This window comes from Anolis sagrei, chromosome X (assembly GCF_037176765.1).
Source record: "Anolis sagrei isolate rAnoSag1 chromosome X, rAnoSag1.mat, whole genome shotgun sequence".
NCBI lineage: Eukaryota > Metazoa > Chordata > Lepidosauria > Squamata > Dactyloidae > Anolis > Anolis sagrei.
Genome location: NC_090034.1, coordinates 48,248,479 through 48,274,691, shown reverse-complemented (window position 1 = coordinate 48,274,691; position 26,213 = coordinate 48,248,479). Strand labels below are relative to the sequence as shown.

Here is a 26,213-nt window from a genome sequence, read left to right as displayed (position 1 = left end):
TGACAGTGGATCGCTCATTTTATTAATGCAACCGTTAATCCGCAAATCCTTTGTTGAACCGGTTCTTACAAGAGTTTGTTGACGATCAAGTGACGCTGGAAGCTTATCTTTTTACTCGTGCTGCCCTTCAGAGACATAGCTCCAGAGGTTGGGGACGGCAACAGCCGCTATCCTTCACTACTCTTTGGATCAGACTGCGAGTGCCAACAGCATGCCCACACACCCCTTGCCTTTGGCCCCTTTGTGAGCAAGACATGGGCCAAGATGGCACCCAATGTGGAAAGTGGCTTGCCGATTCCAAGTTATTCCCAACTCTGCCACCTTTCAAGACCAGCACCAAATTCATGCTTTGAGATGTAAAATAGCAATTGGGTAAAAGGGACTTGGCGGCTTCCAGTCTTGGACCCGATGAACCCCAAGGCTCTTTCCCAAACCCTCTTCAAATGGAGAACCTGTGAGCTTGAAGTCAATCGCTCATTAGCTTAGTCAAGGGCTAAAAGTCTCAGATTCTACCTCTCGCTATACTATCCTCTGCTGTCCTATCCTCTTCATGTTACTGTTCACACCATCTCTCAGATTGCTCTAAGGCCGTGGCACGGGGCCTACCTTTGCCCAAAGCGCATCTCTCCTCTCCCTCTGCACCTCTCAGCCTCACCAAGGCAACCGAGTGGAAGACCAATCACGGATTGCGTCGCGTAGGGTTTTTTGTGGTCAGTTTTTTTGCTCTCTTTTTTTTTTTTTTACAAAATATTTATAAACGTTTTCCTCAACGGGACGCTCGCTTGTTCCATTTTCCATTAGGTAAAAAAAAGCAATACGAAGAAGGTGGGACAACGATGGACGCTAAAACGGGACACAGTCTCTAACATTCACGCACCAGGCCCAGGCTGCTTCCTTGAGGCTTCTGGAGGAACCGGGCTTTGGCCTGAGGCTGCACTCGCCCCGGGATCAAGGCTGCTCAGTCACCTCGAGTGATCAGGTCCTCGATGTACGCATCCAGTTCGTCGTCCGTATTGAAATCAATGTCCTGAAAGACCAAAGAGAAATCATTTGGGATGTGATTGTGCATCTTTTCCAGTAGAGCTCAAAGGGCATAGAGGCCGTTTGAGGACAGCAACTGGACCTCAACTTACCTCTTGAACTTTTTGGAGGAGTGCGACAATGTTCGTCCTCAGCCTCTGCAGCTTTTCTTTTGTTTCTGCCACAGTCTGCTCCTGAATATGCAGCTTTTCCTCGCAGGCCTTGGCCTGGGCATTTGCACGGGTCTGATAGGAGTTGCACAGGTTCTGAAGGCCCACCTCATACTGCTTGAAATACTCCTTCTGTGGGGAGAGCAAGGCCAGGGCCGTGAGGGAAAAGCAACACTAAGTCCTGCAAATGTGCTCTTCTGTAATAGAAGGCAAGCTCCCAATCTTCTCTTCTGGCATCAATCTAAACCACGTATGGGAAAGCTCAGGCCCGGGGGCCGAATGCAGCCCCTCAGGCTCTTTTCTCTGGCCCTCCTCTCTCTCACCATCCTATCCTTCTTTCTTTCTTTCTTTCTTTCCTCCTTCCCTTCCACCCTTTCGTCTTTCCTCTTTCCTTTCTCCTTTATCGTTCCTTCTCTTTCCTCCCTCCCTCCATTCCCTTCCACCCTGCTGTCCTTCCTTCCTTGCCTCTTTCCTCCCCTCTACCCCCTTTCTCCTCCCTCCCTCTATTTCCTTCCATCTTTCTCTTCCTCCCCTTCATTCTGTTTTCCCTTTCTCCTTTCCTCCTGGGGATGTTTAGCTGGGAGAAGGTAGAGTGGGAGCACGAGAACCATGTTTTAAGATTTCAAAGGCTGTCCAATTGAGGAGGAAGAGGAGGGGTAAAAAACTGACTTCCTGCTGCTCTAGAGACCAGGACTCAAGGGAGCAATGGGTCAAATGGCAGGGAAAGAGATTTAACTGAAAAGATGAGGAAAAACTTCCTGGAGAGTGACATAGGCTGCCTTGGGAGTGTGGTGGAGTCTCCTTCTCTGGAGGCTTTTCCACAGAGGCTGTCTATTGGGAGTGCTTTGATTGTGCCTTCCTGCATGGCAGGGGGTTGGACTGGATGGCCCTTGCGGGTCTCTTCCAACTCTAGGATTCTATGTTAGGAGTAGGCAATACGGGGACACACTTTTTCTCTCCCGTCCACTATTTCATTCTGACCAAGACCAACCCTTTTGGGATCCAACCATTTCCCATCTTTCTTTCACTTTCTGCCTCCAAAAGAGAAGAGGAAGGGGAGGAAAGGGAAGGGAGACTTGGGGAGAACCCCCCCCCCCTCCTCCCAGCCCACCCAACCCACTCCAGCCTGCTATGCGGCCCCCAAGTTAGAAAGTTTGCCCATGCCTGATCGAAACCCACCAATTCCTGCTGCAGAGAGCTTTCCTTGTGTGGCTCTTAGAAAGCATTCCCCCACTTGCTGCCCTCTGCTGGCTGCGAGAGGCCTGAGCAAAGCCCCGAAGAGGCTCCCATCCCACCTGGTCTCCAAAATTTACAAGCCTCCTTTCTTCTAAAGTATCCTACAAACTGTCATTTGAGGTTCAAAGCTCCCTAGCTGCTGGCCTGCTTCACATGCCACACTTCCTTGCAAGATGGAAAATTAAGCCATTTAAGTCTGGAACTGAGCTATAGAACCCTGATGTTTGATGCAACATCTAAATTTCAACGACTTTTACTCGTTCACATTTTTCTAATGTTTGGCACTAGGCAAGACTTGCTGGAACTGATAAAATAGGACCCAAGACGTACCAATGGAAAAGTGGCCAAATCTTCTGAACTCATGGAACTCAGGTCTTTCTTGGAGATGGGGAAGTTGGGGGGCAAGAAGTACCGCAAACAGTTCCTGTCCAAAGAAATTACACAAAAAGCAGGCTAAGCGCAAGGCTATGCATTGGAAGATACTTGCGATTCCCTAAGAGCAGAGATGAAACAACACAGAAGGGACTTGGGGCAGAATCCAAGTTCTTTCTCCTTCTGAGTCAAGGTTTCTAGGCCTTGGAAGTTGTGACAATGCACTTGTCAAGTGTGTGGAAAATGCTGGACAAGAGAGGAGACAGGGACTCACCGGAGTGTCTGAGTTAAAATTTCAAACGTTTCCTGGTTGTTGCTGGAGCCAGTGGTATCGGGCTCAATCCGGACACACTCCGAGGTGGATGGTTCAGCCACAACAGCTTCCGGCGGTTGTGGCGGTGGCTGCAGCTGTTGTTGTGTATCAGGCTTTTGGTTTTCTGGAGAGGGAGGCTTCATCAGCCGCACATCCTCGCTACTCCTCTCCACCCTGGAAGGAGCAACCGCCATGTCACGGGGAGCCTTGGCCGCCCCAAAGAGAGTGCCGCCCTTCGCCACCTCCCCAAGCCAAGCAATCCACAGCCCTTTCAAGAGATTGGAGAAATGCCCACAGATACTTACCAGAATGCGATGGTTTCCTGCAATGCCCGGAGGACCTCCTTTGAGTGAGTTGCTCCCCCCCACTTGCTCCAAGAGGCAGGAAACCAAACCAAGGTCTGCCTGAGGATCTCCTCAGGTGGGAGGGCAACCTTAGCAGAACCAGTCCTGGGAAAGAGCTTCAGAGAGGCCTCTCCCAAATGGAAGAAGAGAACCACCACCCCAATGGGGCATATCCAGCCGAGAGAGAAAAAGACAGGCTCCACAACACCCAGGAAACATACACTGCCAAGATCAAACACTGCAAGGAGAGGAGGGTGTCCGCCTTCCACTATCGAAAACGACTGCCCAGGAAGTTCATTTTCTTGTAGTGGAGGAAGACATCCTTCTGGAGGGGCACTGTAACTGAACTATGGCCAGAAGTGGGAGGCCAGACGCCCTGACTGTCCTGTCCATGCATCTGCGTTCCTGACCCCTGCCATGAAGCGAGAGAGAAAGAGACTCACCTGCTTGGACAGAGGAGGACAGATAGCCTAGCTGCTCCGTGATCCCATGACCACCTCCGGGTGCAGGGTCCATTCGGCCGGGTCCACATCCATCCTGCTCAACCAGTCCACTTCATAGAATCCCTTGAACATGTTCTGCTTCTAAGGAGAACTGATTGGCTTCCGCCTAGGTTAGTAAGAAGGCTGCTTCCATCATCGGCAACCGGGTGCGGGTCCCCCCTTCTGCCTGCGCGTGGGCCTACTATCTATCCTGGTTAAGTCTGGCTGCAAGAGGATGCCTTTAGCACCAACTGAGACTGCGAAGGGCTTCTTCTACGCTCCACTTGCTGGCATCCCTTAAGGGTGGATTTCCGGGGAACTTGAGTTTTTACATGAAGTTGGTACGCAGCTTCCTTCTGGTGCCTGCGAATGAAATCGGCCCATGACATGAAGTCTAGACTTACTATTTTTAAGCCTTGGAAGCATGCTAAGAACATTAATGTTATCTGGGTGGTGTGAAGGACCACCAACCTGATTTCCTCTCCAGGGAATGGCTCAGATACCTATATCCTCTTCTCCTTGGTGGCTAGGAAACTGTGCCTGGTCAGAAGGCTGAGGATTAGTGAAAAGTGGGCCGAAAGAGGAAGTTATCCTGTAAGGATAAGTAGGGACCTGGCGTTTGTGAAGATGTGGGACCAGAGCCACCATTATGTCTCCACTCCAAACAATGGTCCTGACAGGCAAAACACAGATCTAGTCCTCCATAAGGTCCAGTGAAACCAGAAAGTGTCCTACAGTATCCTCCTCCAGTTTAAGCTTTCCTCACATAGCCACACTCTCCTTTTTAGAGCTAAGACTGCCTTCCACTGAGCATTTTCTTGAGCACTAGAAAGAATAATGCCAGAAACACAGGCAAGATGAGAGGTAGCCTGTTGGATCAGATAGTGTTTTTCCCATCTTAGGAGGTCCATTAGAGAGCCATGTGGCATTGTCCTGAGGGTCCACTGTGATTTTAGGTCAAGTCCTGTTAAATGTTTGCCGTTTCCCTCCCAGGTGTCAGGCTTGTTGTTGTTTAGTTCTGGGTGTATCTGCTAAAACCTTGTTGATACTAACCCGGTTAGTAATGCTTAGGATTCCAATGAGAGAGGGATTCCCTATCATCTCTGTACTTGTATGAAAAGCAACATTAGTAGCAAGAAGGGTTCCCGTTTGTCCTATACTGCTTTGTGCTCTTTTTCTCCCTGGTTTCCACAAAGATGGGGTCCACGGAGTCTCCAAAGAGTCCTGTGCCTCCAAAGGGAATATAGGACAGATTATGCTTTGCCCTTACTGTCAGTACCTGAGCCAAATTTGCCTGAATCAAGTCCTGGTTTCCAGTTGGCATAGGCCGTGAAGGCACCACCTTAAGCATTATGTTGATGGGTTTTTCCACTTTAGCATTTTCCTGAGGAATTCCACAACGATTTCCTTGGCCCAGAGGAAGGAGGCTCTTGTCCTACTGGAGGCAGCTCTTGAGGGACAATGCCTCCTGGGCCTTCTCCAGACCGCCCCCTGCCTTCAGTGTGTCCTTCCTTCTTACAGAATGCATCTGAGGCCAGGAGAGAGACTATTAAGGGCACCTGGAGGCAGGTCACTGGAGAAGTGTGTAGAATCCCCCGACTTCCGATCGACTGGGCAAGAGGCTATGAGTTTATCCTAGTCCACCTGGGGTTTGCAGGTTTGATGGCATGATCCAGAGCTAAAACCTTGGAGGCAATTCTCAGTCTGATTGGAAGATCCTCGGGTTTAGATCCCCGATACAGATATTATCCTGAGTCCATAGCCCCTTCCTCTTCCAAAAGCTGTCTCTCTTCCCTGTCAGAGTGGAGCCTTTCCTTTTTGCCCCCCCAAATTTAAGGGGGGAGGGAAAGGAGACTGAGCTGGCGGGAATTTGGCATCAAAGGTTTCTGGGTCCTTGGTGGCAGGGAGAAGGCAGGACTGTGATGAGCCATTTTTCAAGCCGGCCTTTGGATTTGGTACTATTTTGACCCTCCCTCAGTGCTCACCCAAGATGGGAGATGTTGGCCATAGCAGACCCTTTCCCTGTCCAACCAGTGCTATGGTGGGCATGGCTCCAGAGGGAGAGAGGGGAGATACAACGGGGTGAGGTGGCCTGGATAGCTGTTGAAGGTGAGAATGCTCCGGGATGATCCTGGCTCCAAGCAGATACAGAGGACTTGCCCTATCTGCTGGCATCTCTGCTTCCATCCTGCCTGGGGGCCCCTCAGTTGCTACTAACATGCTAAACCAATGGACCAAGTCTGGCAGGAGTGACTGCCCATCTAGAACAAGTGGAGAGGGGGGTCCGGGGGTCCTTTTGTACTCACTCCCTTGGCCGCCGACTGCTCCCCTAGTCTGTCCCCAAGGCCTTGGAGAGGTCAGAAGGTGTGGGGCAGATGGAAGGGTCCTGGTTTTCCAAGTTTGTAGGTGGGAGGGTCCTGGTTTCCCCAGAAAGTGCAGGTGGAAGGGTCCTGGTTTTCCTGAGAGCGTGGCTCTGTCCTCTTGGCCGGAGCCGGATGACTCCTCCTCCTCCTCCTTCACGCCCTGGGTAGAAGGAAGGGACCAGGAGTTCCCCAGAATGCCCAGACTAGCTTCCTCCTCCCCTTGATGCATGGACAGTGCTTGGAAAGGAAGGAAAGAAAGAGAAAAGATGCAGAAAAGGACAAGCATTTTTCTGAAGAGTACAACAGTCCAAGTTAGAAGGAAAGAAGATGATGTTGGTGTGCAGATGATGTTGGTTTGGCATCAATGGAACAGCAGCAACCTGTTTGGAATGGGATCCGTGCAGAGGTTGCCCTCCCATGTTATCCGTTTGGCTGCCTGCCTGATGGAGCAAGTGGAAGGAGCAACCCAGAAAGAGGACATTCACATCTGCTGCAGGAAAACATGCAGTTCTCTTACCAATGTCTGTCGACAGAGCGCAATACAAACATTCCCGATTTACAGACACCCTTTGTACAGGTCAGAATGGAGGGTGTGCTAATTTTCAGCCATATACAGTATATGCTCCGACTCGGCAGAGGAGCTGCCAAATGGGACACCGAGTCAGACCGAGGGTCCGCTTCTGCCACCTCTTGCTTCCAAGAATGGCTCACCAGGCGCACACACAAAGCCAGGAAATTTTGCACCACAGGAAGAGAAAAGTGAGTCACAACAGTAACAAAACGGCAAGAGTGTGCTCCCCAGATAGAATGTGGCATGGAGCCGTGTCCCATGCCACATTCCTTCCAGTCAACAGGGCTTCCCTTCCTTGGCTACAGGAGTGCCGACACATGAACTCCAGCGGCCCCCAAACCTTGGCCGGCCCAGCCTCTAGCCCCAATAAAGATGTGGAAAATTACCAGCGGTCTCTTGGGGTCACATCAGTCGGGACATAATCAAACTTCACCTTCCAGCGGACGGCTTGCTTGCCCACCTCAACTGCTGTAATTCGGCCGGTGTACCACTCCTTGTTGACACGCACTTCCACGTGCTGCCCTTTGTCTGGGAGGAAAACAGAAAAAACAGTGCAGAATAAACCAGGCCTGTGTGATCACATAATCTCTGAATGCGATACCGTTTGGTCAGGCTCCTCTCAATGTTAGGCAAGATTCCAGGCTTTGTCATACTCATGGGCCCGACTGTAAACCGGACTACAACCCAAATAAAGGCAGAAGAGACTACTCCACTCTTCTTTGTCAACAAAACGTGTCAATGTCCCACTTTTGCTCCTCTGTAAGATCTGAGTCCAAGCTATGTGCTCCTCACCTTTCTGCGCTTTTTTCATTTCAGCCAGTTCCTCTTCCCCTGAACTATCCGTGAGCTGAAAGCAAAGCAATGACACCAGGTTTAAGAACTTGGAATTGCAATCAAACATGTTGCTAATGAAAACCCTAATCCAGTCCAAAAGAAATGCTTCTAATATTTACGTAACTTTTGACTAAACAAATCCTCCCCCCCACCCCGGAAGAAGCACACTCAACTGATTTCAAAATCAGAACAAGACATAATTTAACATTACTTTGACTGTGGCTTTTGACTTTTAACACCAGAACTGATTTAAATAAAAAGATCAAAGATATTTTGTTCTGAAATTATAATACTACTACTAACAATAATAACAATTGTATTTCTCCCCCGCCTCTCCTCTCACTCACTCCCCCCGCCCCCAATGTGGAGGCTTAAAGCAGTGGGGTCAGACTTCTGGCCCTCCGGGTGTTTGGGACTTCAGTTCCCAGAATTTCCAGTCACTGGACAAGCTGGCCAGGGCTTCTGGGAGCTGGTGGCCCAAATGCCTGGAGGACCACAAGGTTGACATCTCTGGCCTATGGTTTGGCCAAAGAGTCAGAACAAACGCAACTAGGACAAAGGATAGCTATGGGTTTGCTCACTTCCACCACCACCTCATTGGAGTCCTTCTTCTCCTCCTTGATGGCCACAGGTCGGCCCGGTTTCCTTTTCTCCTTGCGGGACCCATGCTCTTCCTCCGCATCCTCTTCCACTGTGCTGATGTTTCTCTTTCGGGAGCTAAGGACCTGTAAAGATGGAGGGAGCGTCCAGTGCAAGGAAGTAAAGAGGTGGAGAAAGGCAGGGTGCCAAAGACGACACACATATCAAACCAGCTCTCACCTGCACTGGCTTGACGGGGGCCAGCTTCTTTGGTGACAGGAGTTTGGGGCTGGTAGCCCGGTGGTGGCTCTTGGGGCTCTGAAGCATCGGTGGGGTGGAGGAGGCCCTCCCGCCAGCTGCAGCTCTGGAGGGAGGCCTTCCAAGGGTGGGGATGGAGCCCCCAGAACCCTCCACGGAGAGCTGGGCCCTGGAAAGGCCGGCCTCCTCCCTTGGTGAGTGACTCCGTGACTTGACAATGCTGATGGCCGGGCGAAGCGGAGGGCTTTTTCTTCTCTGGTTGACAGACTTGGAGGAGGGCGGCGGGGAGAGCAAGGCTGGGGGCCGGCTAGGGGCGTTCTTGATGACCTCTGGCAATGGAGGAGAGCGTGGCCGCAGGGGCCGGTCCGAATTCTGCAATAGACAAAGGAGTTAGAGCTTCGACGGGACAGGAAAAGGGAGCAACGCACCCTAAAGCAGAAGCACTCACCTCAAGCACTGGTCGCATGGTGACCTCCAAGGGCAGCTTCTTGAGGTCTGCCTGAGAACGGACCGGAGTCGTTTTCTGGAGCAAAAGAAGGAGAACAGTGTGTGAAGGACAGCTACGCTTCTCCTGAATCCCTCCCTTAGCAAACACAGGCCTTCCCATTCCTTTAGAACTTTAGCAAGGACAGAAAATGGCTTCTTAAAAAGATGAATACATGAAAACAAGGAGGTTTGGAGAGCATGGAGAAAGCAGAGCCTAAGAGAGCAGAGGCAGGCACCAAGCTGGTGAACGGCTGGAGCAAGCCAAAGAACCCTCCTCAGAAGAAGGGCATACTTCCCAAATCTGTAATTCTTCCATTGTAAGATGCACTCTAATTTCAGCACTGCCACCAACAGCAAAAAATATGGAAGGTAAGACCTGGGATTTTAAGGAGAATGTCATTTTAGGGATGTTTACATAGGGGGAAAAGTGTGTCTTACAATGGAAGAAATACAGTATGGTAGATGAGTTGATCATCGAAGCAAGCACAGGTCAATTGAGGATGGAGGGCACCTTCCTAATGCAACTGGAGAACAATCTCACTTGAAAATGAATTGAAAGACTAGCAAACCCTGCAGGGAGGGTGCCCATCTCCACACTGACCTGGAGGGCTTCCAGCTTCTCCTGCTGCTGCCGGATTTTATCTGTGAGCTCCTTCTGCTTGTCCTCCTGGGACTTCTTCTTCCGCAGGATGCACAGGGGGACCTTCTGCTTCTGCTCAGGAGCTTCACACCTGGGAGCCAGAAGAAAAAGATTCCGGGGGGCATTTGTAAGGTAGGGGAGATCTTCAGTCAAGGGAATCAACAACCACCTGTTTGCAAGCACCACCAAGCGGAGCTTGGCACAAGAGACCTACCTGTCCTGGTTGGGGTCTGGGTTCATGTCACAGACCCAGGTGTCCGGGTATTCTTTTTCCACAGAGCTGAGTTGGAAGGGGAGGGTCCGCCATTTTAAACACAGATCTAACAGGGGAGAACACAAGGTACAATCAGCACACCCGGAAAAAGGCAGTCTATAGGTAGGAGTAAGACCCAAGTAAGGCCATGGGATCCCATCCCACCCAATGAAGTTCCCAAGGAGAGATGAAGGGCTTGGAAAGCCTCCTGTGCCAATCTATTTGGGCCATTTCAAGATCATAAAGCAGACTTCCCTCCCCCAGAAACTTCAGCTCGCCTTGCCAGACTCACCACACTGAATGGTGGTGGGGATCTCCATGGCTCTTCGCCGCTTGTAGCGCAATTCGTTTGAAGGAGGCTGGTTCCAGTTCGCAGACAGATAGCCAAAGTCGTCCCAGAATTTGCTGATTCCTTTCTGAGCTGGAGAGTTTGTATGAAAAACAAACAAGTGTGAGCAATGACGCCGAGGATTTGCTCTTCTTGCCATCTTTTTCTCTGCCGACAATTCCCTCTCAAGGCATTTGCGAGGCCTTCATACCGATTTCCACATCCTTCCAATACTGGGCCAAGTGTTCTCCCATGGCCCTCAGCAAGTGCCGGTATTCCTTGGCATCAGCAAAGTCCTGCTTGTTGTGGGTGGGCTCCAGCACCAGGTAGGGAACGTCCACCACTCCCACCACACCGCCACAGGCCCTGCGGAAGAGAGACACATGCCGTGACACACTGGTAGACACTGGTTGACAATGCTGGCTTCCCACTAGGAGAACTATGGCAAGACACCAATAGAAACAAAAAGGCCGAGCAGAGTTGGAGGCGCCAGCAAACTGGGGCTCAATGAAGAATTTGGAAGTAAAATGCCCCAAAGCTCAGTGCTTTTCAGTGACAAAACATTCAGCTCATGTTGTGTCATGAAGAACAAGCAGTTCGCATCTGTTAATGATGAACTGCAAACCCATAGCCCCTGGAGGAAGGGCTCCCAAGTGGGTCTTAAGAAAGGAGGGCTCACAAGATGATGGCTGGCACCAATGTGCTGCACAAAGGCTCTCCGGCAATGTATACACTTCAGAATAATTTGAGAACTGCAGCCAACTCCAAACAACAGGTTTTGTTTCTTGACTCAAGTCTCTGTTTCTGTGAAGTCCCTGGGAAGCTCGGGTCAAATGTCCCATCAAAGTACTGGTGGTTTATTTTCATAGCAGGGAGGATGTTACCCCAACTTGAACGCAGAGACAAGCCCTCTGTGGTGAAGACATGAAGCATTATCGGGACGTCTGCGCGAGGAACTCACATGCCACCTTCCAGCTGAGGGCCCACCTTCTCATACATCTTAATAAGCCGGCTACAGTTATAAACAAACATCCCATCCAAGTGCCGTTGCTCGATGTTGACGCCGAAGATGAAGTTCAGCTCTTTGGGCTCCTTCAAGGCCCTGTGGGGAGAGGCCAAGATCTTACCATCAGGTGAAATTGCTCCCAAGCCAAACCACTCTGATCTGATTGAGAATCCATTTGGAACTCAGGGAAAGGGAAGTGAAAGCCTTCCAAAGGACTCTCCAAAGAGGATCAGGGTCTTTAGAAGAAGATCTCTCTTTCTCCCCTTCTTTGTGCACATGGTCTACCACTCAAGGTAATGACTGAAATCAGGGTCTGGTTGCTTACCTCTGTTTGGCTTCCCTGATTCTTTTCTTCACATCAGCCTCTCGGCGCAAGGTGATGGCCGCATTCTGGATTTGACGGAGCATAACCTGGGAACAGAAACCACAATCAAATACAGGCTGCTTTCGTGGATCCCAGTCCTCACATTTTCAGTCCAAAATGGCCAAGAACACCTACTGAATGTCATGTATTTAAAATTGAGATAAACTGGCCATTTTGCCTCATCCCCTGCCCCTGACAAAAATGTAAACAGTGATACAATGCTACGTCATGTCTAGATTCTACCACAGAAAACAGCATAGTTTTGCTGGCCATGCCAAAAATCATTGAGTTGAAATAGACCACATGGGCCATGTAGCCAAACCCCCTTCTGCCAGTCAGGAAAAGCACAACCAAAACACTCCCAACAGAGGGTCGTTCAGCCTCTGTTAAAAACCCTCCAAGGAAGGAGCTTCCATCAGACTCTGAGGCTGAGGGTTCCACTGTTGAACAGCTCTCACAGTCAGGTTCTTCCTAATGTTTGGGTGGAATCTCCCCTTTCCTAAGCTTTAATTCTAGTGTTTGTTCCCAGATTCTTGCCTGGACATTCCCAACACTTCCCAGAATCCCTCGAGTCTATTCACAAACAGCAATTCTGCGCAAGCTGAAAGATGTTCTACAATAGCTTTCTAACCAGAGCACTACCACAGAGAAAACTGACTGGGTAAAAAGATTAACGGGCTAAATCCCATAAAAGATTAACTGCTGAAATCCCATATTCCAGAAAAGCCATCCAACCTGGAGGTACATGCATTGCTAACAGGATTTTTCAAAGAAACCAGGGGCACATAAAGGCATATGGCAACCTCCCAGGCTTGATAATACTCAATCAGAACAAGCACCGAGTCAGTTTCCATCGCATAAGCTTCGTCCTTTGATCATCCTTTTGCCTTGCCAGATATTTAGCGTTTGCTGGTGGCTCTCCTGGAGCTGCCTGTTCTCCAGGACTGAAATGTCACCCTCAGATGCTATCTATGCTTTTTACCCTGGACTCCTTGGTGAGGTCTCCTCCTAGGCGCAACTCAAAAGCTCGCGCTTTGCTCTCAGCTTCTCGGGCCTTTTCTTCCGCTGAAAGAAGACAAAGCAGGTTGAGCAGCCTTTCAAGCACAGACATTTGAGGATGCTGTCATAGTGCTCCATAATAAAGGTAACCTTTTGCAAGGTTTGGACTTCAATGGTTAACAGTAGGGAGGGCCTGTTGGGGACTGCTCAATGGATTGGAGGATTTTAAGTCAACATAGTCCAAAGGTCACAGGCTTCCTCTTCCATTTTGTGGAGGGATAATGGGGGAGGAAAGAAAGACTCACCAATTCGAGCCATATGCTCGGCTTTCTTCACTTCTTGCTCTGCTCGGGTCTTGAACCGCTTGGAAGTATATTTGTACATCCTGTTGGGTTGGGAGCAGAAAAAGAAGGAATTTTTTAAAATTAGCCATGGCAACATTAATAAAACGTTATGGACAAGAGAGCTTATTCAGCCCACAAGCCTAGGAAACCAGAAATACTTTGGTTGCCAAATACTATTTGTTGAACTTATCTGCAAAATGGTGAGAGCCATTTTTTTTTTCTGGGAGGCTATATATCTCGAACAACACTTTAGGGATTTTCTATAGCTGGATTAACAACAAAGGGCTTTCCACTCTGGCTCCTACCTAGGTTTGTACAAGCAGCAGGAGAGGCGCTTGGTTTGCACTTTGTGTCCGTGAATGAAGATCCTCATCCGGGGATCAATGTAGAGCACAGCGGCGTAGGCCCGGAAGGAACGGCGCTCTGGTTTCCTGAAAAAGAAGAAGAGAAAACAACTCTCTACGTCCCAATGTCACCATTGCCCTGAAAAGCTATCCTGCACTCCCATATTCCCTGGTTGATCCTTTTTAATTTTTTATTAATTTTTATTCAGCGAGACAAACGTACCATCGTACAAAGACATACATACAAAGACGCAAATTACATCAAAAACGCAAAACAAATGTTTCCCTTAATATAAAATACTAACCTATACAGCTAACAAAACTAAGTCAAACCAATACACAAAACATACAAAAGTAAAACTAATGAACAAAGGTAAACACTAATCTACTAATCTACCAACCTCTCACTTTGTGTCTGATGGGATTTGTTTTAGTTATGACTACGCTACTCCCTTTAAGAAACATTGCATAATCATATTTCTGCCTTGAATGGCATATTACTCACTGATAAATCCTACAATGCACCAACTCCCCAATTTTATGTTAATCTATCAATCCCCAATCTCTCTTAAAGTTAGGCAGATAGTTGATCACTCCAGAGGCTCCTGATTTTCGATTTGTAAATTGAAGGCCTGCGAGGCTTGAAGTTTCTTCTAACTCGGATGTTTGTAAAACATGTGCCCTCCCCCTCCGGTGTTTTGGACTTCAGTTCCCAGAATGCCTGGCCACAGTCCAGTAATGTTCTGGTCCAGATGTTTTAGGCCATGACATGCCATCGACTGAATCCAAAGAGAGGAGCCTTTCATCTAAAGACAAATACAATGCCACTTGAAAGAGTGCACAGGTTGGCCTGTGCTCCCGTTAACCTGCTTTCTCAACTCAAGGAAAGGCAGCTTCAGGTGCATTCAACCTACGTTCCCTCTGGCGGGGTTTCGGCCATCTGAATATCACGGGGGTCAGAGCTCACATCCAACTCCGGTTCGCCGTTATCCATCAGTTTGAGGTTGAAGATTATCACCAAGGTCCCTGAGGCAACAAAACCACATTTGTCTACTTTACTGATCACTCCTTGGGATGAACTGTGAGTCTTGAACATAATTTTAATCACATGTATTATATCTTAACTGTATGTTAACTTATGGTCATGGCACAAACATTCAACTGCTTTTAATTTTTGCATTTGCAATTTTAAAACTAATTTGTCATGTCTTTGCGAGCTGCCTTGAGTCCCTATAGGGCAGTGGTTCTCAACCTGTGGGTCCCCAGATGTTTTGGCCTCCAACTCTCAGAAATCCTAACAGGCGGTAAACTGGCTGGGATTTCTGGAAGTTGTAGGCCAAAACACCTGGGGACCCACAGGTTGAGAACCACTGCTATAGGGAGAAAGGCAGGGGAGAAATAAAGGAAATATAGTAAATAAATAATAATTTAATCAACATCCTCCCCTGCCCCCAAATGAGATTCAGAGACAGTGTAAATTAAAACTGGGCATATTACAAAAGATTTTATTTATTATACCCCACCTTTCTCTACCCCAAGGGGGACTCAAGATGGCTTACAAAGAGGCAATTATTCAATGCCTTTAGAAACATACAACTCCAGTAACATTACAATTAAATTAAAATTAATACATATTAAGCATTTAAAAAACATTACATTCAATATAAATTACGCCATCCATAATTGTAGTCCAAAGATGTTCCAGAGTCATTGCATATATTCCAAATTTGTTATTGGAATATGTGAAAAAGTTAACACAATGAGATCAAATGATTTTTTAAATAATAGTAAATATTGAAAACGACCAATATAGTTTATGGTGTGTAGAGGTAACTCCTTAACAACAGTAATTAAAAAAACAAAAAACACCACACACACACACACACACACACAGAGAGAGAGAAGTTAATTTCATACCATTCTCTCCAGAAATCTTGTCAAACTGCTCCATCACTTCTTCCTCCGACTTGAAGGGGGAATACTTGTAAATCAGCTCAGTCTCGAGGGCAAATTTCTCCATGTTGTCACTCAAGGGCTCCTTGGTTCGGACATGCCAAGAAGGCAGCGGAACAATGACCTATCATTCACAAAGATTTAAAAAGCATTGTTAGACAGCTCTATCAAATACAATTGTTCTTCCTCTTGCTGAGATTACGGCTTCCAAAGATGCCAAACCAAAACAATCAGGCACCAACTAGTTCCTGAAGTGTGACTATGTGAAATTCACACCAAATCAAACATTAATTCGCCAGTTTCTATGAAATTCACACCAAATCAAACATTAATTCATCATTAATTCACACCAAATCAAACATTAATTTGCAAAACCAAAGATTAATTCGCCTTGGAAGATGGGAATATTGAGAGCCAGAAGGAAAGCATGAAGATGCCCATAGCTAAAAGGTGTACCGATTGTACCGATTGATTCTAGAAGTTGTCTAAAGCTTGCTCACCTCATCGATGCCTTCTTCCTCATGAAATGTGCGAGACAAGAAGAGGCAGGTCAGGCTGTTGTCTTTCTTGGTGAAGAGGATGAAATCTTTGCCGATTCGCATGGAGCCCCTGCGGACAGATCGCAGCGCTATGTTATATACTGTCAATAATGGTTCAAAAGCAAAAGAAGAATTACGCCAAGAATCACAAATTCTAAAGAGTGCTTTTTGGAGGCTGACTGCATCTATAACCAACGACATAACAGCCAATACCAACACTAATTGGTCTTAACTGAATGTGTTTGCCATCTAATGCCAAGTGAATGAAAGCAGTTTTCTAACTGTTGTTTTGTGCTGTTCTCAGTCTGGTAACCATAATGAATTTTCTCTCTAAAAAAGAAACTCAAAGTGGCTGACAGTGAAACCAATGCAATGTAATGTAAAACCTACAAATATACCTACATTAAAATAGAATTAAATAGGAAGGGTATTATATCTAAACAGTTAAAACCCTTAAAGCAGACTCAAAAACCTATTCATAGCTAAACCCACAGCACTGTAAAATAGTCACATTTCTAGCTCAGTCCTTGAAAAAGATGAGATGGAACTCCACTAAAAATTGTTATAAATTGGCTATTTCAATCACATCATAATTTCATCTTGCTAGGATTAAGTACAATGGTTAAAAGTTCCTAATTCAATACATGTTGCTATTATTATCACTGTTGAGCTGTAGACAGCTTCTTCTTTGGGTTCACTGCATTTGTTGTATTTACAACTAATGGACCCATTAGGACAGGCAGGTAACAAAATTGATCACCATCAGTATTCTTATGAATACAAACTCATATGAACTATACACGCACAATTAAAAGCAAGCAAGGAAGTATTGGAAATATTTTTAACACATTTAGAAAGGAACTTGCTTCTTTTTCTTAATGCCTTTTTCCTAACTATACACTTCCAGAGAGTCGGGGTCCATATACCTACGATTTCAAGCCATTCCCATATTGTCCGATCTGAGTTGATTCGGGGGAACGTTTGGCAGACTTTCCAAACTGAATCACGCTGGCAGCATCGTCTGAAATCAAACAAGGAAACATTTGCCCAAAGTCAGTGCATTGGCTGGGTTTCTTCCCAGTATGCCAATGTATGATTTACTGCTATCCTACTTCTCAAGTCAAGAGTGGAGATGAGCCATTTTACTTGGACAGGGTTAACAGATAAACCGTTCAGTGAGCAGTCCAACATGTCTGGCTGGTCAATACATACACGGCGTACATAGCTGAACTGAACAGGTCTTTACAAATGCAACGGTGGCGGAAAATAAGATGGTCTTTTGACAGATTCTAGTCCATGTTCTGACTTTCCATTCAACAGAACATGGACAGACTCGCCCTGTGAGGAACAGGAAGAGCCACCGAATCCCTCAACGTCCTAGAATGGAGTCCCTTAAGCAATGATCTGTCCATGACAATAGAAGTACAGACAGTGTGCCCTTCTCCAGAATACCATTGCATCTTCTCTCCGTTCCTCTGATTAGACAATGTAAATCTAGTTGCTCAGTTTCCATTGTCAACTTTCTGTCAAGAGGACCTGATGTTCTTGGACCCTACTCTAAAGACTACCTCTCTATGAGGCCTGACTACTGTCATAATGAGCATATGCCATCCATCCATTAAATGACCCTGTTTTCCCTTCTCAGCGTTGGACAGGTGATATCTTCAACCCCTGGTATCTCCCACTTTGCTCCTTTCAAAGGGGCATTACACTGTTTTAATTCAGTGCTTAGCTTATTTAATTAACAGGGCTTGAGAGTATTAAATCACGTTTCAAGTCATCTTGGCTTCTGCACTGGAAAAAAGTCTGGATATAAAATGAAATAAAGATCGTGCTGTTTTCCTTATGTTCAGCTGGAGTCACCGGGTAGGATGGATGAGCACAATGCTTATAAATAAGCTTAACTTACAGTTGTATGTGAACTGATCAAATCATATATTTGCAGGGGAATAAGTATGCAATTGAACCACATGGATTGGTTCTTTCACTGAGATGTGCTGGCATCTTCCAAGATCTACTAACAGCAGAAAGAGATCATCCTCATAAAATAGCTGGGGAGAACTCTCCCGGAAAAATCGTTCCGGTTCCCAATAGATTCCATTATTGCTTTGCTGGAAGTTCTTCAGAAGAAGGTTCATCTTGCATTTAAGGGTGCCTTCCTTAATTATGCTAAGACAAGGAGTGATCCATTGTTCTTTCAGAATTAGGCCCGTCGCAAACTAGGTTCCTGCTGGAGAAACCCTTGCTAGCAAGTCCCTGACGTCATGAGCCTGCGCCTCTCTCCCCGCCCCTTTCTCCACCCCTTTCTCTTTGCGAGCGTGGTTTTTCCTTTGCTAGGGCAGCATTGCCCGCATTTTCTCTCAGTTGAATTCTGCCAACTGAGAGAAAATGCGGGCAATGCTGCCCTAGCAAAGGAAAAACCACGCTCGCATGGAGAAAGGGGAGGAGAAAGGGGCGGGGAGAGAGGCGGAGTCTCGTGACGTCAGGGACTTGCTAGCAAGGGTTTCTCTCGCAGGAACAGAGTTTGCGACGGGCCTTACAATGGTAAAAAACAATGTTCAAGAGTCAAATGTCATGTTTTTGGTTACTAGATTACTTACGCTGATCCATTCCCGCACCATCATCCAAAAAGCACAGCATGAATCCACCTCGCAGGTTTTCCCTGTGTTCTATGAGAAGAGAAAAAGCTCAGACACTTGTGTTTTTGGACCCAATATTTTTGCTTTTGTCTTTGCTCACCGATGGAAGAATGACTCTGAAAACCCTTCATTGCATGTCATATTTGTTTATGAAATCCCATTCCTCTACTAAGCCTCTGTTTCCCAAGATATTAGGCACACACAAGCACCAGTGGGATCATTCTTCACATTTGTCCCTTTTCCTCATTTTTCCCAAACTACAAAAAGACAGAAAACTTCACTTACCAGTGAAGATATCTATTCTTGTGGCATCAGCATCTCTACAAAACAGCAGACATTGAAAACAATGTCAAAGGGAAAGGGAGATCATTTCAGTAGAAACTGGGAGGAATTCTTAAGAGCCTCAACTACATACCTGGCATTATCCACAAGTTCCGCAAGGGCCCCAAACAAGAATTCGTGGGTGGTTCTGAAATGTCAAAGAGAATCAGTCGAGTTACTTTGAATGATGAAGTAGTACAAACATGTTATGTAGTCAGTCATTAACAGCTCTTAAGGTACAAACATGTGCAATGTCAATTGAATGTTTGCCGTATACATGTGCTCTGTCCTGAGTCCCCTTTGGGGTGAGAAGGGCGGAATATAAATGTTTTAAATAAATAATAAATTGTTTTTTGCTCATGTAAACAGCTCTTCCATTTTCAGCTTTCAGAAATAGGCATTCAGTATCCCAATAATTGTTTCTGAGGCTTCTGAATATTCAGAGAGACTCTTCTTCTTTAGAATGCAGTAACAAAAAGCACCTTGGCAACTTCTCCTAATCTAGGAAGGGAAGTGAAATCTTGAGTGCACATTTGGAGTTCCATTTGGTGCTGGGACAATCTGGTTGAGTGACCCTATTTTACAATCCCTAGGTTGATCTATTTGCAACTCGTACTGCTAATACATTTATAATTATTATTATGATCATCATATTGACTTATATGCCACTTTTTCTCCAAAGCAATGAGGTTGGGTCTACTCAAGTTAATCCCTGAAGCTTCTCCTTCCACTAAGACATCAGAATGAACGGTTCTGGAGTCCTAGATTTCTTCTGAAGGTACAGAAAGATAATTTTGCCAATTAAATTCCGGATCAGTCCCTTTTTAAGTATTAACCATTCACTTCAAGTGCAGTCCCATTCACTGCCATGAACAAATGGGTTTCCATTGATTTAAGTTCCAGTTTCACGTTCATTATCTGTCAAATAATTTTAGACTGAGGCTAACTGATTCATAACTGAACTATGTTCTCTTTCTCATGCCCACAAACTGAATATTATTGCACCTCCACTAACTGTCCTAATATTTCCAAAGAGTGCAGGCCAATAGCTCAATCCAATAAAGTGGTGATTTCTTATGAAAGAATTTCCAAACCAACTCCAATAATTCCAGACTACCATTGAAACAGATGTTCTTGTATTACTTCAGAAAAAAACATGAACTATTCCTTCAGCTTCAAAAATTTCCAAGTAGTTTCATCCTATTTCTTCAAAACTTCTTGGCTTTTACTCTAAATGTCATATAGACTCAAATCTATCAACTGTTTCCAACAATCAACTTCCAATGAGAAGTCTCGCATCTCGCTAGTCTCTTCCTTTGTACAGACTATTTCTTTTCTTCTTTATGTGAAAATTTCAGTGACATCAACAAATCTTCAGAACTTGGAAGTCCACTTTGGTAATAAACCAATGATGTGATTTATTTGCATTCAAGGGTAGACTAATGACATCAAGTTTCAAAATCTGCCATTCCAATATTCATATCTACCTACAAATAAAAAGCTAGAACGTGGAATTCTATTTTTCAGAATTCTATTTCTCTTAAATGTTCTATTTTTCTTCTTCTAGAGAAGGTTCACTGGGTCTTTGGGAAGATGTCGCCTATCATTCTCTTTTACAAAAATTGGGGACTTCTCGGTTCATGGATATTGCTTTCTTTTGAATAATAAATAGTGTAGCATTGCGTATTCAAGTGTGGGCACTCAGAAAACAGCGATGAATACTGATATATATGAGACATGATTTTCAAAATTACCAGTGTGTGCAAGCAAATCTACCGTTATTGGCATATATTGCTCCCAACATGCCTCTTGGTGGTCTCTCACTCATAGGGTCACCATACGCCAAACCTGACTGGACAGCACTTAACAAAAATGTAAATACAGACCCAAAGGCTGACAGTGCCTTCTCACCTCTCATAAATGTTTCAAGTATAAACTTAAAGGAAGGAATTAATCTGAAATCTCATTAGCTATCACACTTCGTCTACGGCTTTTCTTTCCTCTCAGATTGTATGGATGACTTCATTAGATCCAATCCTTTGTTTCAATAAACTATTTTTCTCTTACCAACATTGATCACCTTACTGAGTTCAGGATATTTCAACCATAACATTGGATCTCATTTGAGGATGAAACTGGAATCCAATTTCTGATTGCTCTCTCGCAAATGATATACCAATAGTCGCCATGACTAATAGCCACCGCCAGCCTTATCCTCCATGAACTTGTCTACTCCATTTTTAAATGATCCAAATTAGCAACAGTTCTGACATATGTAAATTCCAGAGTTTAAGAAAGCATTTTTCCTGTCCAAAATCTTCCAACCTTCAAATTCATTAGATTCCAGCGTAACTAAAAGAGGAAGACTGTCTCCGTCCCTTCTTCATACCATGTATCCTTCCCAATGTGTTCCCCATCTCCTAGTTTTCATGCATTCCTGAGCGAAAAAAAGCTAATAATGTCTTCCTTTCGAGAGAAGGCGCTTTAGTCCCTTCACCATTTTGGTTGTCCTTTGCGGTGTCTTTTTCAACACTTTCTACCCATGTCAGTGTTGAGTTTTAATGACCGCATCCTAGGACTCTCTGGGCAAGATTCATTCAGAGAACACTTGCCACTGTCTTCCTCAAAGGCTTAAGCATGACTTGGATGCTGAATAGTGTGTTTGGGAGGCTTCCGAGAAAAAAATAAATCCTTTTCATGGTCAGGAAACAAATCCAACAACTTCTCTTTATTGTTCAGGCAAAATATATTCTCCTGTAACTTCAAACCATCAGAGCTACACTTGCCTTTGAAGCAACAGACTATACACTACCAAAGAACAACACACAAGGTGTTGGCATTCTTCTTATAAAAGCTGAAGGGTGTTGAAAGAGTTTACTTTTTTCTACATGTATACTTTTTCTTGACATTTCCCATGTCGATTCAATTTCTACAGGGTGCAGCAGTATAACTTCATTTTTTAAAAACTTAATAAAACCCATTGTATGAATCAGGAAAAACATTTTTTTTATAATGTAGGCGCATACCTAAAATTTTGCTTTACATAGTTTTGAAGATCAAATTAGGTAGGTGACGTACCCCATTCTCCATACACTGAGTAAACCGATTTCTGGCATTTGTAATGACTCTTGCCAGCATAGCAAGCGTTATGTTGGCAATTTCTTCCTGGATGTTGATCTTCAAATCTTTTGTGGTCCTTGGATGGTTCACATAAACACGGAATTTAAAAAAAACCCATAGAAAAAAATCACAAGAGGCCAAATCTGGAGAGCGGGCTGGCCACTCCAAATCCGCTCAAAAAGTAGGCCTCAACGGCAAAAGCACGCTCCTCACTGTTCCAATGCATGATGGGGACTGAACTGTGTTAGGACAAAACTTTATACTCCCGCCTCTCGAACGAGACCACTAGCGCTGCGCTACATCTTCAACCGACTGAATGGCGTGCATTTTAAAAAAGAAAGTTATGCTGCTGCACCCTGTATAATGTTGAATGGGAAAATGACAAACTATTCTGCAAACAACAGTACATTCGGATACTGTTGAAGATCCATTCCTTCATCAACCTCTGTATTCAGAAAGTGCCTCCTTTGGAAAGCTATTGAATACAGAACTATTCTGAGAATTTGATTCCTCAACTATCAAAGTCATTAAATTGCCTTAGAAAATCCTGCAAACTTCATCACAGAGTCACTGAAAGTTAGCAGGTAGCTTGAAGGCACAGGCATAAATTCTTAAAGAGCCTCGTATCTACATGTCTTGTCAACAAAACTCACAAGTCAGGTCTAATGAAAAATCACATCTGTTGTAGCAAACAACAGAACTGTGGCATTGCAACCACAGCACTGAAAATTGAATGGGGTCAAGCATCTATTCTCTCCCATTATATTCCCATTTTTCACACACAAGAAACACAAAAACAAGCATCTAGCTTACTATATAATGCCAGTGGAACAAGTTTGACCGCCATGCACAGCTCATTTTTAAAATGGGAAACGACCCAACAGTCTATCTTATTTATTTATTTACATTATTTCTATCCCACCCATTTCAGCCCGAAGGCAACTCAGGGCGGTATTATCTTCCAATCCAATGTTAGTGGAGCTGTGTCCCCCACTCCCTTCCATTTCCTTTACAGTTCTTTATGGTGCTAAAAGCTACTTCCAGACTCTAAGACCTTTCAGACTTTTTCAGGTCAGATTTCCAGCAGCAATGTGCCTCCAAGGAAGGCCAGGATCCCCATTTTGAAGAACAGGGAGCTCCTGAAGGACAGAAAGGATCCTGCTCCCACTGCAGATGGCCGACCTGGATTCAGCCTCTTTAAGTCCCTGAACCCTCAGGTGGTTCAACATTCCCTACCGATCTCCATCTTAAAAGTGCAGCATTTCCATATAGGAAAGCCGAGAACCCACACTGCCTGACTGGACACGGTGCTTTGAAGACCAGTTCAAAATGAATTGAATACTTTTAAGACTACTTTAAGAACACTATGCTTTGAAGATAATTTTATATGTAGCTTTAGGCATAGTCAATTTTAAATTTAGTTTTAGGCTTTTAAGTCCATTCTAAAGTTAGTTGTATGCTTTTAACTTCATTTAAACTTAGTTTTAGGCTTTAAAGTACATTTTAAATGAATGTGTATGCTTTGAAGGCCATTTAAAATGTTGTACTTTTAAATTAATTTTAAATTTAGTTTTAGGCTTTTACATCCATGTCAAATTTAGTTGTATTTTTAAAGCCATTTTAAATTGAGTGTTAGGCTTTAAAAGTCCATTTTTAATTTAGGTGTGTGCTTTTGTGTCCATTTGAAGCTTAGGAGACTATTTAAAATTTAACTGCATCATTTCCAGTCCATTTTTAGTCTAGCTTTATGCTCTGAAGACATTTTAAATTTAGTTTTATGCTTTGAAGTCCATTTTATATGTAACATTTGACTTTGAAGGCCATTTTATATTGAATTTTAAGCTCTGAAGCCAATTTTATATTGAATGTTATGTTCCGAAGTCCATTTAAATTTAGTTTTACGCTTGGAAGTCCCCTTCAAAGATAGTTGTAGCCTTTGAAGTCCATTGGAAATGGAACGTTTGGCCTTTGGAGGCCACTTTATACTGAATTTTATGTTCCGAAGTCCATTTAAATTTAGTTTTTAAGCTTTGAAGTCCACTAAAAAGATAGCTGTGGGCTCTGGAGTCCATTTCCAACATAAGGTTTGGCTTCGGAGGCAGCTTTATATTGAATATTATGCTCAGAACGCCATTTAAATTTTTTTGCGGCTCTGCTAGCAGGGCACTTTGCTTTCAAGAGGGCTTTAGGTACCATGGCAGGCTTCGGAGCGGCAGCACAGGAGGCCTTGGGCACAAGGTAGCACTTTTCTCCCCCAAAAGGCCTTGTCTCTTGCAGTCTAGGATCCTGAATTGGGTCACCACCATTCATTCTTTGCACGCTGCTTCTCCTTCTTCCGACTGCCGCTGTCTGTCATCCAAAGTAGGGTGGGGGGCATCGCCATCCTCTCCCGGCTTCATGGGCCTTCTTTTATCGGAGTGAAATCTACCCAGCAACCCAAGTTGCTCCTCAGAGAGATTGTTTCTAGATCTTTGTTCATTTTGGTGGGCCTTCTCTGGACACCTTCCATCTCGTCCCAGTCCATGCCTGGAATTGTTTTGCCCAGAAATGGATGAAGTCTTTATTTCAGGGGAGATCTGACCAAAGCAGAAGAGAGTGGGAATTATGACATCTCTCCATCTAGACCAGGCCTGGGCCAACCTGGGCCCTCCAGGTGTTTTGGACTTCAACACCCACAATTCTTAACAGCCTTGGGCCCCTTTCCTTTTCGCTCAAGCAGCTGAGAGGGAAGAGGAAAGGGTCTGAGGCTGTTAGGAATTGTGGGAGTTGAAGTCCAAAATACTTGAAGGGCCCCAATTGGCCCATGCCTTATCTAGACACTATCCTCCTATTGATGCAGCCAAGAATTTCATTTGCTTTGTTTGCTGCCGCATCACAGTGCTGACTCATATTTCGTTGATACTCCATCGAGACCCCCTAGATCCATTTTAGATGGACTGTTTTCAAGCCAGGCCATTCACCTCATGTTCATTTTGCTTTCCTAGATGGTTGGTGAAGAGAGGCATCAAACCAAGATATTTTTCCCAGTGTAGACAAAACCTGGAGAGATGTTGGGTGGGGGGCCTCGGCCGTCCTCTCCCGGCTTCGTGGGCCTCGGGTCGGTTCCTTTCCTGGGCGAGGAGCCGTTGCCAAGGTGCTCAGAGCCCGCTCCCCCGCCAGCCTGAGACATGGTCCCTACTCACGAGTTGGTGTGCAGGTAGTCGAAAGTCAGCTGGGCCCGCTGAAGGCAGCTGTAGTTCGAGAACGCCATTCCGTCGGGAGCGCCGGCCTTCCAAGCCCGCTACGCGCGCCCACTTCCGGCCCTCCCGCGGCCTTGCTTCCGGTCGAGCCTCGCCGGGCAGGCCAAGCCAGACTGCGCACGCGCGCCCCTCACCCGCTTCCACTCTCCCCCCCCCTCGGAGTGCCTTCTGGCCTCTTTAAACAACGGCCTGCGCTTCTCCTTCCCCCTCAGCCTGAACCAGGCTCCTTTCTCCTCCGGGTCCCCGGCGCGGCCTTCCTCGGCCCGGCTGCCCTCGTATAGCGGCTTTGGCGGACGGCGCGGAAGGGAAGGGGGCGGAGGCACAAGCGTCACCGCCGCTGCCCTCCTATTGGCTGAGCGGCGTCACGTGACCAGAGCAACATGGCGGCGAGACGGAGCGCGGAGGCCCTCAGAGGCCCGGGAAGGAAGAGAAAAAAAGCCACCGCTGCCGTTGGCCTTTTGGGGACCGGGCGGGCGGAGGGAAGGGGCGGCGGGCGTGGGGGAAGGCCAAAGGAGCGGCGAAGCGTCCGACTAAAGCGGCTTGAGGTGCGAGTAACCGCGCGAGGCTCCCCCCCCTTCTTTCCCCCGCCTATTCCTTCAGAAGGCGAGCTCTTGGGTCGTAGGCCTTGCCAGGAAGAGCCGTATCTTTACAACCGGGATGGCGCGTTTCTTTCTCTCAGGCAGCCGATTGCGTCCTCCATTCCCCCACTCCCCCCCCCCCGGTCCTCTCTCGCGGCCTCTCAGAGCGTGTTTAAGGGGGCGGGTGAGAAGGCGCAATCTTTTAAGGAGTGGGCGGGGCACGCCTCGCGCTCCTATTGGCGGGCTTCCTCCTTTGGCTCCTCCCTCTCAGCTGAACTGCCTCAACTGAAGAGCCAAGTCACAAAATGGAGGCCTTGCCAGGGTTTCCCCCTTGGCTGGCATTTTTTAAAACCCCCTTCTGAAGAGGACCATTTCCTTAGTGGCAACAGGACACCTTTGAGAACAAGAACGACTAGCTAGTCCTCTTCATTTGACATTGATCACTTGTCTCCTTTTTCTTCCTTCCTCCATCTTGTAGTTCTCCTGCCATTTACCTTCCTCAGAGGCTGTTTTCCTCT

At 46.0% G+C, this 26,213-nt stretch overlaps 1 protein-coding gene across 6 annotated transcripts; it reads right to left on the bottom strand.

Annotated features, from left to right (window-relative positions):
• MORC2 (MORC family CW-type zinc finger 2) lies at positions 1-25,827 on the bottom strand. Of its 6 annotated transcripts, none has more exons than XM_060785336.2 (26): positions 25,061-25,825; positions 18,853-18,906; positions 18,723-18,757; positions 18,399-18,467; positions 16,729-16,819; positions 15,760-15,868; positions 15,224-15,383; positions 14,221-14,332; positions 13,268-13,393; positions 12,924-13,003; positions 12,602-12,684; positions 11,581-11,666; positions 11,211-11,351; positions 10,461-10,615; positions 10,214-10,342; positions 9,883-9,988; positions 9,630-9,759; positions 8,991-9,065; positions 8,525-8,914; positions 8,287-8,430; positions 7,664-7,718; positions 7,258-7,399; positions 3,073-3,285; positions 2,757-2,850; positions 1,134-1,322; positions 1-1,027 (listed from the first exon to the last, which is right to left on the bottom strand). In XM_060785336.2, the coding sequence occupies exons 1-26, from the start codon at positions 25,126-25,128 to the stop codon at positions 959-961; spliced, it is 3,105 nt and encodes a 1,034-aa protein (XP_060641319.2). In that variant the 5' UTR covers positions 25,129-25,825; the 3' UTR covers positions 1-958. The 6 variants fall into 6 exon arrangements, 5 of the variants coding, with proteins under 5 accessions (XP_060641319.2, XP_067329425.1, XP_060641318.2 ...); XM_067473324.1 differs by having other exon boundaries at positions 8,299-8,430; XR_010910506.1 differs by lacking the exons at positions 1-1,027; positions 1,134-1,322; positions 2,757-2,850; positions 3,073-3,285 and adding exons at positions 3,988-4,300; positions 6,244-6,460 and having other exon boundaries at positions 25,061-25,826.
• Positions 25,828-26,213: the final 386 nt, after the last annotated feature.